The sequence below is a fragment of the Martes martes genome (genome assembly GCF_963455335.1).
Source record: "Martes martes genome assembly, chromosome: 1".
NCBI classification, from domain to species: Eukaryota; Metazoa; Chordata; class Mammalia; order Carnivora; family Mustelidae; genus Martes; species Martes martes.
In genome coordinates this window covers 141,390,071-141,409,959 of record NC_137888.1, presented here as the reverse complement: position 1 = coordinate 141,409,959, position 19,889 = coordinate 141,390,071, and the positions used below count along the sequence as shown (strand labels likewise).

Below are 19,889 nucleotides of genomic sequence, written 5' to 3'. Positions count from 1 at the left end.
AGCATTCCAGCTTACAGTTAGCATTTGGGGGCAGAAAGATATTTTTTCCAGATAATTCTGTAGGTTATTTTATTATCTCTTTTATTATTTTTTAAAAAGTAATAATGTTTTTGTATTTTTGTATTTAAAAATATCATTCTAAAATATTCTTTATAACATGACAGTTAATCTGTAGAAATCATTCAGATGAAAAGACTAAGTATTCACTTTGTTATAATTTATCACTGTATAATTTATCACTATAGCCAATCCTGAATTACTTCTTGCTTTTTTGTTTTTGTCAAGAACACTTGAATAACTGATTAAAGAGACATAAATTACGATCTGTAAATTTAATCTTTTATTCTAAGTCTTGGATTTGAATCTTTATTATTTATATTAGATTTTTCATAGTGATTTTTTTGTTTGTTTCCCCAAATATACTTTATTTGCGGAGCATAAATAAGTGTTTTTGGGTTGGTTTGATGATTTGACTGCCCTTTATTTATACACTTTGTGTAAGGTTTTTTATGGATGGTTTGTTCTTAAGCTAGGGATGACCTCCTTGATGTCTTGCAAACCATTGAGAATGGCACAGACCATTTTCTAGCTCTCAACTCTCATGGTCTAGCAGTGGATTATGTGGGACCTGGTGGCTTATGTGGGGATGCATTGTTTTTGTAGTCATTCACCTCCATCACTGTTTTAAGGCTGGCACATCTGGAGGCAGAGGATACTTCCCTGGAGTTCTGTTTTGGCTCTCAAAGAGAGCTCTGATGACAGTGACTCTGCAAAACCTAGGTCCAAAGGGCTGGAGTTGCTTAGGAGGATCCTTCTTGCCTCTAGCTGATACCATTACCCAAGGATTAGAGATAAGAGGGGTGGTTGATGGACTGCAATGTCTTTCTGCTCATCTTTTTTGTCCCTGCAATAATAGTATGGCTTTTAAGTATTCTACGAACAAACAGCCATTGGGGATGGGATGGGGTTTAATATATCTAGAGTGGATAGTAATCATCTTTTGCAGCTCAGTGTGACATACTTAAGTCCGTTTTCTTATGGACCTAAGTTCAATTTAAAATTAAGCCATCCATGCCACATTTTGCGTCTTTTTCATCTTCATGTACTGTATATTCTCACCTTTCCTGAAATGAGTTCATTTACTCAGAGAGACCCTATTAAATCTTTATGCTTTATGTGGAATTGTTCCTGATATTCCCTGATTGTCATTTGTTTCCTTTCAATCATAAGACAATGGCTGTTTTCTTTTAAATGTCATTTTAGCATGTGCATGTCATTTTTTTGTATTATAGTTGTAATTTAACAGTTTTTCTGCATATAGCTTTAGTTTTAACTAAGTTGTGTTTGTTTATGAACTAAGATTCATCTTTTTAATATTTCTGGGACCTCTTGAGCATATGGCTTTGATAACTTAGATCATATGGAATGGATTGTCATAGTTCTCATGTTTTTCCTAAAATCAGTATTATTCCACTAAGCTACACTTCTTAGAATACCAGGTCTTTGAAATATAAATATATACGACCTTTTGAAATATGCTAGACTTACTTCATTTTTGCCACTGTTGGTGAGAAATACTTTATTATCTAGCTAAATTAAATTGTATGTATTTAATTTTATCTGCTATATTAGAAATGGATGCATATTTTAGGACATTTACTAGTATCTTTAGAGGGCTGAAGAATACCCTTTCAAATTGACACTGTTTTTTTAAAAAAAAAATTCCTGTAACTTTCCCTATGTTTTAAAATTTTACTTGAGAGCACTACCAGTAGGTGATGCTCTACTGACTAATGTAAAGATTTGATGCCAATTTTAAGGTAGGAATTATTAGATGATACAAACTTTCCTTGTGAGAGAATTATCTATAGCAGCTTGGGTACAGTGTAGAAAAAATACACTAAATATAATCTATCAGTGCTTGCAAGTTTTATTTAGGGTTTTATTTCTTAGATTATTTTTATATTTATATTCTATTATTATATTTGCTATTATATATTTATATATTATATATAATATATATTACATATATATTATATATATGCTATTATATATTTATATGCTATTTATTGTTTATCAACTTTGCATTGATAGTTTTTTTTAAAAAGCCACATTATTGAATATTCTGATTACGAACAGAATATTACCCCCCACCATCTATCATTTGCATTGTTTTTTATTTTCTGTTTTGTTTTCTGGATACACCTTCAGGGAACTAAGTATAATTTAAGCAGCTTTTCATTGCCTTTCTAACATTTAAACATCTGATTGCCATGCTAACTCTGATAGCATGAATTTGAAATTTTGGGCTTTAAAGCTTGCAGTTTACATTGTAAATTGATGTTATGTGTGTGTGTCTGTTTGCCTTCTGCAATGAACTTCATCATTTTTCATTTATTTGTTTTATCTCAGGGGAAGGCCTTTCAGCCTCCCGCCACTCTTTGCGAACAGGTCTGTCTGCCTCAAACCTTTCATTGAGAGGAGAATCGCCTTTATCTCTTCTTCTCAGTCATCTTCTTCCTTCTTCAAGAGCTGGAAGCCCTGCAGGCTCAAGGTGTACAACCCCAGTACCTACCCCTCAAAACAGCCCTCCTTCCAGCCCTAGCGTCAGTCGCCTGACCTCCAGAAGTTCCCAGCAGAGTCAGCTTCAGGCCCCAGAACTACTGGTTTCACCTGCCAGTGATGATATTCCCACAGTAGTAATTCATCCGCCTGAGGAAGACTTAGAAGCACTGAGAGGCCAGGAGCAGAAGAAGGAGGAAAATGTTGACATGACTCCAGGCAACTATTCGCATCCTCCTTGTGTGGTGCTTTCTGCCTCCGGATCACTTGCACTTGGAATGCCTTTCAGCACAGAGCTTTAGCAGCATATGTAGATAATGCTTATAATTTATTTTGACTTCTGCATGTTTTTTTTCCCCTTATAGTATATTGTAGAAAAGAACAGAAGTATTAAACATTTTTAGATGACAAAAAGACTGCAAAGAACTACACATAACTTAAAGCCCTTTCAAAAATTTTTACTGAGGGTTTACAGGTCAGGGCATTTGAATGGTTCAGAAAAACAAATTTTTATAAGTAATCTTTTAATTTTCCAAGATTTAAAAGAAATGGTGGCTTCTTGTGCATTTCCTTCATAGTATGAATGAACACATCTTGGACATAAATTACAGTGAGGTGATGTGCCTTTCAGCTACTATTTGTTGCTTTTTTCCAAAGACTGCAGTATATTTTAACCTTCCTAACACAAATAGCATCGAATGTTCTTTTCCTCCTTTTGTGTCTGAGAAGATCAAAGTTCTCTAATGGCTGTCTGGAATCATCATTATTTTTTTTTTTTTTTTTTTTAGTTATTTATTGGACAGACAGAGATCACAAGTAGGCAGAGAGACAGGCAGAGAGAGAGAGAGGAGGAAACAGGCTCCCTGCTGAGCAGAGAGCCCTATGCGGGGCTCGATCCCAGGACCCTGGGATCATGACCCGAGCCGAAGGCAGAGGCTTCAACCCACTGAGCCACCCAGGCGCCCCTGGAATCATCATTATTTTAAGACTAGTATTATATTTTGGGATATAGACTTTAGTTTGTCCTCTGTTTAATGTCAGAGCTACCTTTATTCCAAATTGAACTTGAAATTCTTAAGACCAGAGATCCTAGAGTAGTGGCTAGGATATATTTTTGTCTGTGAATTAGAAAAATTATTTCTTAGTGGATAAAAGGTTTAATAATTCATCCAAGTGTTATATATTATGGTAATTTTGTTTCTTCATAATATATTAGTTATATGTACATTTAAACATGTATATCTTTCCACTCAATTCATATAAAGAAGTATTCTTTAGTGACTGTTTTTTACTGACAGCTAAGTGTCAGTGTGACATGTAAATGCTAACTAGTGGTTTTAATCATATAAGTATTTTTCCATTTCTTCATAATACCGATAACATTTAACACTTCACTGATAACTTATGTTTATTGTATTAGCCTATTCAATATGTATAAAAATTGTGTCAGTTAGGTGGATGCACCCATTTTTCAGAAACTCAGATTCTAAAACTCAGAAACTCAGAAAAGCTAGAGAACTTCTCCCTGGATCATAGAACTAGTAAGTGATAGCCTAAGTCCTCTGACAAAATCCTCGAGGTCCTGTCATATATGACAAACTTCTCCTTCTCTGTATTGAATTTCTCCAGACATACCAAGTATATTTAATCAAGGCTTATAGTAGTTGCCAAAAAAATACATACTTCTAGAAGTAAAAAATGGACATATAGTGGCTAAATCATTGTACATTAATTATGACCATAGCTATAGCTTCCATTGTTTTCTAGTTTGTTCTACATGCAGTGGTATTACTTTTCAAATATAATTCTCCTAACAGTTTGATGGTTCTTGTTATTCCCTATTTTACAAATGAAGAAAACAAAGACTTATTAAGATCATGCCATAAATGACCAGGAATTGAACTCAGATCTATCCACAGCAAAATCTGCAGTATAATATATCATTGTAGATTTTAATACCTTGTAGAAAATGTATAGTAATGAGGTAACTGAACAAAAAGAAATACCTATAATTGTTTACTCAGAAGTAATCAGTAGTCTAAATTAGAAAGAACCAGCAAGACTTACTATATTTCTTTGAAGAAAAGTGATATTTTTCTAAAGATTTTTTAATTTATTTAGTTGACTGAGATCGCAAGTAGGCAGAGAGGCAGGCAGAGAGAGAGGGAGGAGCAGGCTACCCACTGAGCAGAGACCGATGTGGGGCTCTATCCCAGGACCCTGGGATCATGACCTGAGCTGAAGGCAGAGGCTTTAACCCACTGAGCCACCCAGGTGCCCCAAGAAAAGTGATTTTAAAGTTAATCCTTTGCATTTGTTTTTACTTATATCTAGCAGTAATACTGAACATTTCTTGTTTTACCAGCTTCTATGAGGGATTATAAAATTTATATAGGAACTAGGAGATGATATACGGTTTCACAGTAGCTTGTTAGGCCATGTTGTTAAGGAGATAAAGGTAGCAATTAACTGAAAATTGAAGAAATTAAGCTTTTTTTTCCTCCTCTGCCATAAGTATGCCATAAGATTTAAAGAAAAATTAGAATGGAAGGAAAAGAGAGGAATTTCTAAAGACAAGAAAAAGCCCATAATTACTGTTTAAAAAGACATGTATAGAAGGTATGTATTAAAATTATAGGAACACTATATGTTGTTCCCTGGTATAATTACCTGTGGTGCTTAAAACACCTAGAAACCCTGGTTGAGTTTCCTTGAAGTCTGCTGTTATGTTACAGGAGGAAAATGGCCTTAGCATCATTTTGGAGAGACTGATGTCGTAGATCTTGTGTCATGGGATCATGATTTGTGCATACCCATAGTAAGAAAGAAAGTGGTGTTTCCTATTATGTTCTGGAGAATAATTACATGTATAAGAGTTAAGCTTAGTTTTAGTATTTGTAACTATCTTCTGACTCCCTGTTTTTCAAATTTGGCACTGTTGATGTTTCGGGCTGGACTCGTCTTTGTCATGAGGGGCTATCATGTGCATGGTAGGATGTTCGACAGGATCCCTGGCCTCTGCACTAGCTGCCAGTAGTACTCCCTAGTTGTGATGAAAAATGTCCCTCTCTATTGCCAGATGTCTCTTGGGGGACAGAATCTTCTCTTTGTGCACCACTGCTGCAACTGCTTCTATTTTCAATCTTTTAGTGGCAGAAGACTCTGATATCTTGGATTTATCTTTCTCTAGATAGATATGTTATTGTGAGAAAAACTGTAAAGACAAAAGAATAGATTTACCAAAGTATGATTTTTAAATCCGAGTATTGACTTTATATATATACAGACATTGTTTTTTCTTAAAGCCAAGAAGTAGTCTTTCTGAGATATCTGTGCTAGTGATAGTTTTAATTTGGGGGAATTTACTCATTTAATTCTGAGCACTGGAATTTATTGTACAAGCAGGGAGACTTCCTTTACTGGTTGAGAAACAGCTTTAACTTAGCTGAGATTGGGAAGGACTACATAGAGAAGATACTGGTGAAAAACTCTAACGTATACTTCTTATGCCAGTTCTGATAGGTTTAGGATGACCAGGTTAGCTGGATGACTTCGGATCCTGTTCTAACTTTATCAGTATTGCATTTCTACATCATTTCTTCTTCTCACTCCCACTATATCCTTATATTCTCCCCATAGTCTCCATTCTACTTTTCTCTCTAAAATCTGGTGGCTGACACTGTTCTGGGAAATTGCATATATATTCTTTTGATTATTCATGTGTGGACTGAATATGTTTAGTAGTTAGAAGTGTATGTATTGATGGTCACGGGCAGTTGACACCTTGACACCAAGGCCTTAATGGTATGCCGCTGAAAAATACTGGTTAACCTTTTTTTATCCACCCCACCCCAAACTGGGCATGTATTTTAATAAAGGAATGGACTCTATTCTGGAATTTCAGAGGCAAAGGTCAAAGAAGAGGAATCATAGTAACTATTCTGCTAAGCTAAGGTGGTAGAAATGAGATAAGTTTTAGCATATAGTTTTTATTTGAGAATTGTTTAACACATGTAGCTAAATTGTTTGTATATGCTGGGTTTTTTGTTGTTTTTTTTTTTTTTTAAGATTTTATTTTTAAGTAATCCTACACCTAGTGTGGAGCTCAAACCCATAACTCCAAGATCAGGAGTTACACACTCCACTGACCAAGCCAGTCAGCCACCCCAACAGTTTACATACGCTTTTTATACTTAGGTTTTTGGGTCATGGTAACATCCTGTTTTAGGTATTTAACAAGAGAAGGGGATATCACAAATGTCTTCGGTCACTGAGTTTAAGTAGTAAACCCAAATGACGTAGATTCAATTATTAGTTACACTGTGTTCTAGAAAAATGAAAATTCCCTCTAATGGATCAGATATATCTGATGTGCTTAAAATTCAGGAAATTTACCAGTATTAACTTTAAAGTTTATAGGATTTAGGCACAAACTGCTTAATTGAATTTCTGTGGATAGCTAGGTTGTTGTGTGAGTGGCAGAGTTAAAACTAAAAGTCAGGTCTGTTATAGGTCAGCCTAGCACCTTTTTTCTTGTGCTCAGTGTTTGGGGCAATAATAAGCTATATTCTTGAACCAGAATATCCTGGGTGTTTTGAAAAAGTGAGATACATTTAGTGGTAGAAATCTGTGTTATGTGCTTTATAAACATTGAGACTTGAGCTTTTTGCAGACTTCGTAGTGATAACAAACAGGCTATAGGTTTTTTTTAGATTATTTTATTGTGAAATATTACTGCTGAATATCACTTGAAATGAGCATACTAATGATAGAATGTATATCTATCATTTGTAATCTAAACAAGCTAATTTTACAGATTTGTCTGAGCTTTTAGGTTGAGTGAGTTAAAGTCATATGGCTACAAAGTGGCAGAGAGTGCTTATTTCAACACAGATGTGTTTGATTATAAAACACTCTTTGTATTTATACTGTAAAAACATTGCTATTATATTTTCAAGTTCTACTTCTTAGGAGTAATGGCAGTAGGCAGCATGTAAATACTACCCAAGAGAAATGAAATTATTGAGGAAATCATTATGGTGGAAGATGATGATAAATTTAACCTACATTTAGTTGATGGAGCTCTTGGATTTTCTGAGTTGCATTTAAGGTTTGTCAGAAAATAAATATTGTTACTGATGTAACTATGCCAAGTGTAATTTGGCATCATTAAGCTCTGAAGTTGGCATGTGTGTTATGTACATTGCGAGTGCATTCCCTGAGTATTTGTAGTGGTGTAGTCAGACTCAGGTCTTCCATTTTCTGTGTTCCTCGCCTACTCACTTTTTTCCTTCTTTTTGCAAATGGCCACCGTTTTTGTAAATTCCAATTATATTATTTTAAATGTTAAAATATACAGCTTCATTATTGCTTAAAATGTTATTCTAGTCTTGCTGGTATGATACTAACACTTGGCACTTTTTTTTTTTTTAAACCTTGCACATTTGCTTTTAATAAATTATCACTTTCAGGATATGAGCAGAGTCAGTTTACAAAGTGAATTTCCTCCTTACTGATTTGGAATATTTTGGTTCTTAAATACAGGTATTTTGGCCTCTCCACAGTCTGCACCTGGAAACCTGGACAATAGTAAAAGTGGAGAAATTAAAGGTAATGGAGGTGGAGGAAGCAGAGAAAATAGTACTGTTGACTTCAGCAAGGTAATTCTGTCATTCACTGTAAATTTTCATAATCACTGAGATTTTCATAATCACTGAGAAAATCACAGCCAATGTTACTTTATTAGCACTGATTATAATAATTTTTTAATAGATTGGTGATTACAAGCCTAAAAGTGATACTTGTGATACTTAAGGTCAAAAATTACGAGAAAGTTAACAGTCTTAAGAGCATTTGAATATATTTATATATTACTAGTTTCAGGAATTTTGACAAAAGAATATGTGAATAATACGGAATTTCCATCTTAAACCTACCCATAGATATCATGAAACTTTAGTACCTTTTGAATTTGTCATTTGTTCTGGAGTTACTTTCCAGCAGGAAGAATAATTCTGGGAATTATGTTACAGCACTGGCGATTCAGCCTTTTCTTGGCTGTAATAAGATCCCAGAATTACTGTCTTACAGTGTCAGTATTTTCTGGAATGCCCCTGGGAAACATATTGGTGTATCCCCATGGGTAGGTAAAGGCATGGATTTAAATACAACTCACCTATCTCAACTGTGATTTTTTATTTTGGTAGATGAGTATTTAGGTGAAATAAAAATAGAAAACTCAAAATTTCAAAAGAACTGGGCAAAAAACCCTTAAGTTCAAATTGCAGTTGAATTTAAAGCATACTTTATGAGTACTCCTTCTGAATAATGGATTCTGTGTGGCTGTTATAACTTTTGATTAGTTTGCTATAAGACACTCTATTTTAACATCGTTGTATCCAATTTAAGACTTTTAATTAAATGTGAGTATTTCAAGTAAGATGCATTTTCTTAAGCCTCTTATTGTATAAAATCTATAAATCACATTTTGCAGAAAAGGAGTGTAAATAAATGATTTACAGTATAGCTTTGCTTGAGCTTCTTGCTCTAAAATTATAAAAGTATTTTTAATTCTTCTATTCTAACTTGACCATATTTTTACTGGTACTTCTGTTATTTCAGATGAGTGGAAAGTGTTCAGTAACCATACTGCAGCTTATTCTGGTTAAATGGATAAATGTAATTTTCATTAGACATCTCCTCTAGACATGGCAGATGCCGTTTATTTCTGTTCCTCTGTCACAGTTTTACTTATTTTTACTTGGCCTATCCTTGTGTACCCCTCCTTGTCTCCTGTTGGGCAGGAGTCTGCCTCCTGGCACTGTAGTTGTGGCACACTGGGTGTGGGACTCAAGAGACCCGCTGTAAGTGCTGGTTTCATTTCTCATAGATAGCCCTGTAAGTGGTCGTTTAGTGACTTGTGTGAAACTGCATAGAAATGAAGTTCCCATACTTTGATATTATGTTGATAACCTTTTCTTTGTAATTATACACAGACTACTAAATTTGATTTTATAGCACTATCCTAAATCTATACCAGTGATGGCTATTTACTTTAGTTTTAAATAAAAATAAAAACAGTTTTTTGCCGCCTAATGAAAATGCCAAGGAATACACAGAGCTTTTTTAAAATAAAAAGGACTTATAACAATATATGTAAAATATAAAAGGGCTAATTCATTTCTAAGATTAAACAAAAATAATCATGAAATGAATAATTTTTAGCACTGTGTATAATTTCATGAGCCATTGTTAGTTTGTGAATATATTTTTGTCCTTAATAGTTTTTAATGAATAGTGCTATAATCACTGAAAATTTTCTCTAGTTTGTATGTTTGAAAATTTAGATCTCTGAAATAGTAAAGAAAAAACAGTTGGGAGCATTGTTTGATAGATGTGTTTTGCTTGCTTTTTTTGTATTTGTCTACTCCATTCTTTATATGTGTGAGAATTTTGATGTTTTTACATCTATTAGATCACTGTTTTTTTAGCAAATAGTAGTCTTAAAAGGAGTTTTTCTTTCCTATTTACCTCTAAATAGACTTAAAAATACCATACAAATTTGATTTTAATTATTATTTATTTGTCAATAGGTTGATATGAATTTCATGAGAAAAATTCCTTCGGGAGCCGAGGCATCCAATGTTCTGGTGGGAGAAGTAGACTTTTTGGAAAGACCTATAATTGCATTTGTGAGACTGGCTCCTGCTGTTCTCCTCTCAGGGTTGACTGAAGTCCCTGTTCCTACAAGGTAGAGTTAGTTCTGATTAACACTCTTAGCATGGCTCAAATTAAAAAATTTTTATCTATTGGTTAAAAGGAGCATTTTTGCTTTTAAGAGCTTATTTTAGAATAAAAAAATCTTAAAAAAAAAAAAGCTTATTTTAATTGTTAATATTGTCATTGTACTGAATGCTTTGACTAGTAGAGCATAAAAGAGTTATCTTTCTTTCTGGAATTAAAAACAAAAAGAAAGCATCCTTTTAAAAAATAATTAGCATTTATACCTTTATAAGAGGTTTGGTGTTTTAGGAGCTTTGGTTTAAAAGACAGCACATCATTTTAGACCTATTATGTTCTGTGGAGTCAGAATGGAATTGAATCTTTGCTGGGCCACTTTTTTTGGGAAGGTCAAGCCTGACTTAGATTTCCTAAGCTTCATTTATAAAATGAAGATGTGATTACTTCATATGGTTGATTAAATGTAATAAAATGCCTCTAAATTAGGTAAAATGCTTTGTTCTGACCTGACCAAAAATTTCTGTTTAGTATACATAAGAATTAGCAAGTTGTGTTATAGGATAATCCATTTATTAGCTACTGACTATATAAATTTAATTGTAAATAAGAAGAATTTTAAGAATACTCAAAAAATCATTTTTATAATAGTAAAGATGAAGAATTAATTATAACTTGATTCGAGTATAGTGCCTATTTCTGGTATGTTTTCCTGGGTTACATTAATGGTATAGTATTAAGATAAGTGAGAAAAAGAATTCTATAGATTCACATTTAAATTCTCATAAAACAAGAAGATGAGTACTTCCAATTTGGGTGTGAATATTAATACCTTACTGTAGCATTAATGAGGACATAACTAAGTACGAAGTTAAATACTTTTTATTTAGTCATTTATAAATAAATTTAAAAAATAAAATAATATGAAGTTTGATGTTTTAATTTGTGGAGTTGTGAATAAAAATTCTTTTTCCTTGCAGAGTTCCTTTTTTTTTTTTTTTAAAGATTTTTAATTATTTATTTGACAGAGAGATGCAGAGAGAGCACAAGTAGAGTAGCAGGGAGAGGGAGAAGAAGGCTCTCTGCTGAGGAGGGTTGGGGCTCCATCCCAGGACCTTGGGATCATGATCTGAGCCGCAGACGCTTAACAGACTGAGCCACTGAGGCGCCCCTGCATAGTCTCTTATTTACCGCAGTAGTCTTTATCCAGACCATAATTTGAGGGATTATGAATTTTTTGTGTATACTCTGCACTATTTTATTAGGTAAACCTTACTTCTAAGTATTTAGTGGGATTGGTATTTCCATTATTTGCTAATTTACTTTTTCATCAGCACAGATTAGATAAAATTCCTTATTCAGATTCAAAAGGGTAAAGAAAATGGGAACTTTTAACATAAAACTCTCAATTCTTTAATTACTTTTTTACCCTAAAGAAGATGGGGAGCAGTAACTCGGTAGAAAGTTAATTATGAATGCCTTGCTTAGTTTTGTTGTCTGCTTTACTATGAGTAGAGTGTCATCTTTTTCTCAGTGATTAGTGTGGGGGGTGGAAAAGAGATCTGAACGTTGTTTCTGTGTTTACATTTGAATTATTTCTTTATGATTGCCTCGGTCTTTTCATATATGTTGTTTTTATTAAAGTCTGTGTATTTTAATGTTTCTTTAGATTTTTGTTTCTGTTACTGGGTCCCGCAGGCAAGGCACCACAGTACCATGAAATTGGAAGATCAATAGCCACTCTCATGACAGATGAGGTAATTAAAATACCCCAAGAGATAGATACTCATTATGAATATCATATTATAAAATCTCTTAGAAGTGGAATTTCAGATCCTCTTCAAGTGGATACTGATTGTGAAACACACTATAGTTTTCTTTTTCTTCATAGTGAAGCTTACAAAATTGTCCTTGCTGTCTGTACTATTTTATCTTATTACCTCTTCAACTATTTGCCTTTGGTAAGGTCTTTGAGACCTTTCTGTCAAGATCAGTGGATGCTTTTTGGTCTTTTTCTCCCCACCCCACCCCCCCATATTTGAAGTTATTGGCCACTTTCTTGAAATTTTGTCCATCCTGCATTTCAGGATATCCTTTCTTTGGGTTTTGCTCAGGATTTCATCTTTTCCCCCTTCCTTCTTTTTTCCCCATAATTTCTCTCTTCCATTTTTGAACCTTTTCACTGAATATGACTTATATTGACCAGGACTGCTGTCTCTATTTGGGGCAGAGATTTATAATTAAGTGTTAGACTTATTTATCATATCTAAATCTAAATCATATCATATCTAAAGTGGATTTACCATGTATAGAATTTTCTTTCAGCTTTAAAATCCTTTTACCCTTTTTTTTTTTTTGGTAGATTTTTCATGATGTAGCCTATAAGGCAAAAGACAGAAATGACCTCTTATCTGGAATTGATGAATTTTTAGATCAAGTAACTGTCCTACCTCCAGGAGAGTGGGATCCTTCAATACGCATAGAGCCGCCAAAAAGTGTTCCTTCTCAGGTAAGAATCTACACAATTCTGTGAATTACTTTTTCTTAGTTAAAATATTTTTGAATTGAATATTTTTATGATTCAGAAATCAAAACTATATATAAAAATGTACTCTCAGAGAAGGTGTACTCCTACCATATTCCATTTACCTTCTTATAAAACCCTATACCCACCTCCTGTGAGAGGACCATTTGTTGCTAGTTTTTTGTTTATCCTTCTAATTTTCATTCAGTACAAGGAAATATGAATATAGTCCTATTTCTTCCTCTTTCTTACCAAAAGTTAACATACCACATGGACTGTTCTGCACTTTGCTTTTTTCATATGACAATATATCCTGGAGATTCGATCATAAGATATCCTAGAAATATTTCTCATTTTCTCACAGCTTTTTTATGGGTCATTTATGGATATCCTATAGTTTGTGCTTTTCCTGGGCTCAGGCTTTTGCTTTTACAAAGCATAGAACAGTATTGATATGCCAATTTAGTTTTATGCAGGTGTATTTGTAGGGTAGATTCCCAGAAATAGGATTGCTGGCTCACATGGGAACTTACTTATAATTTTAGTCGATACTACCAGAATCCCTTCTTACTGGGTTGCACTGTTCTGGACTCCCACGCTGATGAATCGCCTTTCCTTACAGCCTCACTAACTGTGTTGTCAGACTTTCAGTATTTGTCAGTCTGATAGCTATTTTTATCCTACTATGTCAAGTACTTTAAAGTGGTTTTAATGTACATTTATGTAATTAGTGAAGTTGAATATTCTTGGTTATCTGTAGTTCATCACTCCAACCCCCCTCGAAAAAAACACCTTTTCTTAGTATTGAACTCACTTGTTGATCCTTTGAAATTTATTATGGTGTATTGTGTGGAGTATGCATCCATGTTTATTTTTCATCTAAATTTTTAGCTGCCTTTTTGTTCCAGCTTATTAAAAAGTTAAGTGTTCAGTGCTGCTGCCTTACATTTTCTAAATTTCCATTTTCATTCAGGTCTGTTTCTGTAATTCCTTTTCCATAGCCTGTCTATTCATGGACCAGTTCCACACTTTAATTTCTGAGGCTTTTTAGCATATATGAATATCTAATAGGTCTAGATTCCCTCTTGACCTATTACTCCTTCTTTTCTGAGTTTTCTTTGCTGTTTCTGCGTGTCTATTTTTCTATGTAAGTTTTTAAAATCAGCTTTTAATTTCCAGAAATAAAACCTGATTTTTCAAAAATTGTGAAATTTGTAAATGAACTGAGGGAGAATTGACATCTTTGTAACATTGAATCATTCAAGAATATGGTATGTTTTCCCCCACTTGTTTTCCTATTTGAAGTCAGTTCTTGTGTCCTTAAGGAATGCAATAAAGTTCTCCTTATCTACGCTTTACACACTTCTTGGTGAATGTATTCATTAGCATTTTGTCTTTATTGTCTCTGTTGTAAATGAGGGTTTTGTTCCATTATACCACCAGTTTGTTACTTTTATATATGAATTCTATTTGTTGCTGTATGTTTCTTTTTGATCTTCCTCCCTTTCTTAGTTCTTTATTGTATGTAAGTTTTTCAGTCATATCATCTGCAGTCAGATATTTTTAACCCTCCTTTTCTTATTCTTCCAGCTCTAATACATTTTCTATTTAATTGTACTTACTGAAACTCTAGTAGTGTTAAGTGGTAGTTGACTTTAAGTGGGCATTTCTTTTCTTTTTTTTTTTTAAATTAATTAATTTATTGTAGAGAGAAAGAGAGAATACTCCTGTGTAGATTTGAGTAGAGTGGGGTGGGACAGAAGGAGAGGGAGAGAATCTCCAGCAGACTCTACTTCATCTCATGACATTGAGACTGGGACCTGAGCTGAAACTCAGAGCTTAACTCACTGAGCCATCCAGGCGCCCCTAAATGGGCATTTCTGAATTTGTTCTGAACTGTAGTCCATGGTTTGTTTGTTTTTTTTTAAAGATTTTATTTATTTATTTGACAGACAGAGATCACAAGTAGGCAGAGAGGCAGGCAGAGAGAGATGGAGAAGCAGGCTCCCCGCTGAGCAGAGAGTCTGATGTGGGGCCCGATCCCAGGACCCTGGGATCATGACCTGAGCAGAAGGCAGAGGCTTTAACCCACTGAGCTACCCAGGCGCCCCTGAACTGTAGTCCATGTTTTTAATGTTTCTCTCATTAAGTTACTGACATTGGGGGCCAAAATACAGATTTTTATCATGCTAAGAAAGTATCCTAATTTTTGTTTCATTGAAATTTTTAATATAAGTGGATGTTAAATTTTTTCAAATAGCCTGTTAGCATCTCTGGAAATGATTGTATGAATTTTATTTACCGATTTTTGTGGTGAGCCATAGTAAAGGAGTATATAATACGGAAACACTCTTGTGTTGATAGAATAAGCCCAGACTCAGCTTCAAAGTGCTGGTTGTCTCTGTCTAATATTTTGTTTGAGTTGTTTGCATCACTGTAAGTAGATTAGTTTGCAGTATTTTGTGCTGTCTTCATTCACGCTTTGACATCTTTGTTACATTTGTTTCATAAAGGTAAATTTGTAAATTTTCCTCTCCTTCTGGTGTCAAAACTTTAAATGGCTTGGAATGATTTGGTTCTAAAAGTTTGGAAGAATTCCTTTGTAAAATGTTCTGAGTCTGAGTCTTTGGTTGTGTGGTGGGCTTCAGCAATATGCTTATTTCTTCTGTGGTGATTCGCTTGTGTAAGCTTTCTGTTTTTTTTCTGGGGTCAGTCTTAAGTTTTCCTAGAACATTACCTATTTCCTCTTCTTCTGGTGTCAGTTTTGGGAAATTATGTATTATTTGTGTATTACCCATTTCATCAAGGTTTTTTAATTTATTTCCATAACATTATACAGTATAGTCTGTGTGTGTGTGTATGTGCTTAAAAAATTTCCCTCAGTTTGAAGTTGCCTCCTTGTCATATCTTTTGCTGAGCATTAGCTAATGGTTTACATTTTTTCAAATAGAGCAGCTTTTACAACTTATTTCATTTTTCCTTTTTAAAAAAGCATTTTGTGGCTCAGTTTCTGCCTTTAGCTATTTTACTTCATTCCATTCACTTCAGGAAAGAATTTTGTTTTCACATTTCCTGAGTTAGATATTTAATCCATTTATTTTTATCCTTTCATTTTTCTTAATATAAGTGCTTAATTTTCTTGAATGATGCTTTTGCTGTATCCCATAGATTGTGTTACATAGTATTTTTCATTATTTTTGTTTTTTAGGAATTCTATAATTTTGTTCTCTCTTTCCCCTTTGAGCTAGGATATGTTAGTTTTAATTGATTTTCAAATGGCAAACATACAATTATAGATAAGTTTTGCTACTGAACATATAAACCAAGTAGTTTAAGTTTGTAGTTTACTCAGAGCTTTTGACTCAGGGGATATCCAAGGATGAACACTCCTCCCCCACCTTTCTCTCTTTCTTCTGTTTTTCTTTTTGACTCCTTCCCTCTTGCTCCCTGTGTCACATACAACGTTTCACCCCTAGAAGTAACAAATTAGAAGTTAACTTCTTTATCTTCAGGTGAGGGGGGCAGGGACATCCTTTATCATAAGAATCTTGAATTAGTAATAAGGTTTAATGGGAAATTTATTTTTATGAAAATGTGTTTAACAGATAACTCTTGTATTAATGTCTTCAGGGAAGTAGTTTGGTAAAATAAATATGGCCTTTACTTTTTTTTTAATGTAATAATACTTTTCATTAGTTAGCATGAACAATATTTTAAATATTCTGGTTGGAGAGATGCTTTATTGGATATTTATTTTCCTATGGCTGATTCATAATATGAAATAGTGCATATGAATGTGTTTCATAGTATATTTGATATTAAAATACAAAATATGAAAAGCCAATAGTAAGCGTAAAATACTAATAGAGACAAATATTAGACGCTATTCTAAAGTGCAGTTTATTTAAAGTGGAGTTTATATTAGTAATCATTTTTTCTAGGAGTACTGATTAGATATGTAATCAACATAAGATCTCCTATTCCCTCTAATTCAAGGGTACCGTCTTAGCTTTTTAAAAACAGAATTCTGAAAATGTGTTTTTTGTGAAATGCAGGAAAAGAGAAAGATTCCTGTATTTCCCAATGGATCTGCCCCCAGCTCGGGTGATACTCCTAAAGAGGCCGACCACCATGCTGGGCCTGAGCTACAGAGGACTGGACGGTGGGTACAAATACTGATTCAGTGTGGGAGTCTTCTAGGGGGCTAGGGGTTGATTTGATGAAGAAGACATAAAAATTCTTTTTTTCTTTTTAAATATATGGAAGTTAGTCTTATACAGTGTTTTTTTCATATTTAAAAAAGTATTATTTTGTAAATGTATGATGTTAAGGAAAATTATTCATTTTAAAATAAATTTACTAGTATATACTTGGATTTTGAGTATCAGGTTTTAATTTAAAGTGAAAATATTATGGATCATACAGTAAGAATATCAAGCAGTTACATAGTATATAGGGTGATTTACATTACCCATACAGAAGGTTCTCGAAGAAGATGTGGAGTGCTATTAAAATTCTCCATATGAAGGTAGAGAATTATAGGAATAGAGAGGAATTGTAACTGATATTTTCTGTGTGTGTGCCTAGACTTAAAACTCTTAAATGAGCATTATATCATGAGATAATGTAAAATTAGAGAGTGAAGCATAATTAAACCATGGTAATAAGCTTTAGAAACCTAGCTAGAAAAACTATTGAAGATGTTAATTTTTGCAATAAATACAGAAATATTGCTGGATGCAAACATTGTCTTAAAATATTTTGTAGAAGTAGAGAAATGTTACAGTATTTCCATACCATAGCAAAGCATGTGGATATTGATGTTGTTATCTATTGGTGTTGTTAACAGAAGAGATTTTGAATCTTAAATATTTGTTTAGCAAATCAGGTTATTTAATACAGAAACATAATTAGATGGCATTGATGACATGCCTAAAGAATACTATATAGAAGAAAAATAACAAATGGCATACTGAATATAAAATTTAGAGAAACTTAAAACTTAGAGTTTATTCATTGCCTAATGTATTATAATCTCTATCATAGAAAATAGTCTCTGCATAATATATATGAGATAGTCTCTATCATAGAGAATAAGATTGCCCTGGTGCAGAAAGTGGTGGTCTAATACTACCTGTTAGTGTTATTTCTTCAGATCTCTGACTAAGATAGGGTTAGTGACTAAGAAATACCAAGTCAGACTCCCATTGATTTCATGGTCACACGAGAGCCTCCTATAAAATATAAAACAGTTGTTGATTTGAATATACAGTTTCATTTTCTAGATTGGTACCTTTTTTATTGCAAGTTGATTTCCCTTGCTATCAGATTATTTATAGAGTAACTTATACTTGTCAATGTGTGTTTAGTATTTATTTCAGTATTAACTTTAAAAAAAGGTAGAATGATAAACCTTGAAACATCCAAAGCATTTTAAAGCATAAGATTAATTTTTTGGTGTATTTTCTACAGAGTGATTGTATGTTTTATGAGTCACAAAACCTTTTTGAGTTACTGAGTTGTCTCTAGTATTTACTGAGTACCTACTATGTCCTAGACAGTGTTCTAGACACTGGTGATAAAGGCAGTGAACAAGAAAAAGCCCCTACCCCTCACAGAGCTTATATAAGATGTATCCGAGAGTCTGATTAAAAAAAAAACAAACAAACACACACCAAACCACATTAAAATGATAAGGCTTTAATGTGCAAATATAGATTTTAAATTTCCTAATTAAAACCTCTTAGTTTTACTAATATGCACATGAACTTGAGTATATATTCAGTAAATTAAATGCTCTGAAGTGGTTTTTAGGCTTTTCTCCTGGACAAGAAATACTTATGTTATTAAGGTACTAATTTTAAGTCATTAGAATTATTTAATTCACTACTGACTGAGTCTAAGCACAACATACTATATTCATATTAAAGGGTATTTGGGGGACTTAGGATTTATATTATAATTGCCTTCCTGATATTTCTGATATTTGCTTTTAAGATTTATAATGTAGATAATAATTGATAGAATTGCTTATGCTCATTTTCATGAATGGAGTGTTAGGTCTTACTTATTTTATTGTATATTTTTTTGTGCATTTGTGTCTGAAATTACATTTACTCATATAAAATCATTTGCCTGCAGTCTTCTTAATATATAGTCCATAAAATACAGATGTTTATGTGTCTTTTAACTTAATGAGATCTGCCTTTCCTCTATCAGTAGATTAGACTAAATGAGTGTATCTTCTATAATTTATATCATGATTTAAATAGGATATTAATTTTTGTTGACGAAACACTAGGCACCAGCAGTTTTATGTAGCCCATAGTTTTAGTTTGATCTAGCTAGAATCCTCTAGTGTACAGTTTGACGAGTTTCATCTCACCTATTTAGGCTTTTTGGTGGTTTGATACTTGACATCAAAAGGAAAACACCTTTTTTCTTGAGTGACTTCAAGGATGCATTAAGTCTACAGTGCCTGGCCTCGATTCTTTTCCTATACTGTGCCTGTATGTCTCCCGTAATCACTTTTGGAGGGCTGCTTGGAGAAGCTACAGAAGGCAGAATAGTGAGTACAAAGATTGGTAGTGGCCAGGCTCTTAGCTCTTCAGAGGCAAGTGTGTGTATGCATTTGTCTCACTATTCATACTTTCATTTTGAAGAGTCTACCCACAGCATGATTAACCTGTCCCAAAGCAGACTTCCCCCAAAGGTAATTGCTATGGAAAACATGGGGAAGCCATTTGAGCAGGAGAAGATGCACAGTTGAGGTAAAAAATAAATAAAATAAAGAAAAAAAGAAAAAAGAGAAAAAAAAAAAGTTTAACCTGGCTTGCCGGATGAATGGTTTTATAAATTGAGTAAAAGGCATGTACTGTCTTTGTTGTGGGGAGTGGGGAAGGGTTGCCTGTGGGAGACAAATTGAACTGATGCCTGGTGGGTCATGGGTGGGGTATTTACCAGCAGGGCTACTTGATATTCTGTAAGGCGTCATAGGATTAGTTAGAGCCATGCAATTATTAATTCATCAGCCCTGGTGGGTAGGCCCTGACTCCACAACTAGTCT

At 33.6% G+C, this 19,889-nt stretch overlaps 1 protein-coding gene across 1 annotated transcript in view; it reads left to right on the top strand.

The window, feature by feature from the left end:
* SLC4A7 (solute carrier family 4 member 7) overlaps nucleotides 1-19,889 on the top strand; it is a gene marked incomplete at its 3' end in the record, with an annotated part of 112,516 nt that overhangs the window by 56,693 nt on the left and 35,934 nt on the right. Inside the window, exons 7-13 of the mRNA XM_080808645.1 lie at nucleotides 2,413-2,781; nucleotides 8,107-8,222; nucleotides 10,155-10,312; nucleotides 11,969-12,056; nucleotides 12,662-12,808; nucleotides 16,879-16,985; nucleotides 19,217-19,391. Coding sequence (XP_080664771.1) covers nucleotides 2,413-2,781; nucleotides 8,107-8,222; nucleotides 10,155-10,312; nucleotides 11,969-12,056; nucleotides 12,662-12,808; nucleotides 16,879-16,985; nucleotides 19,217-19,391 — 1,160 coding nt within the window. The remainder of the gene's footprint in view (nucleotides 1-2,412; nucleotides 2,782-8,106; nucleotides 8,223-10,154; nucleotides 10,313-11,968; nucleotides 12,057-12,661; nucleotides 12,809-16,878; nucleotides 16,986-19,216; nucleotides 19,392-19,889) is intronic.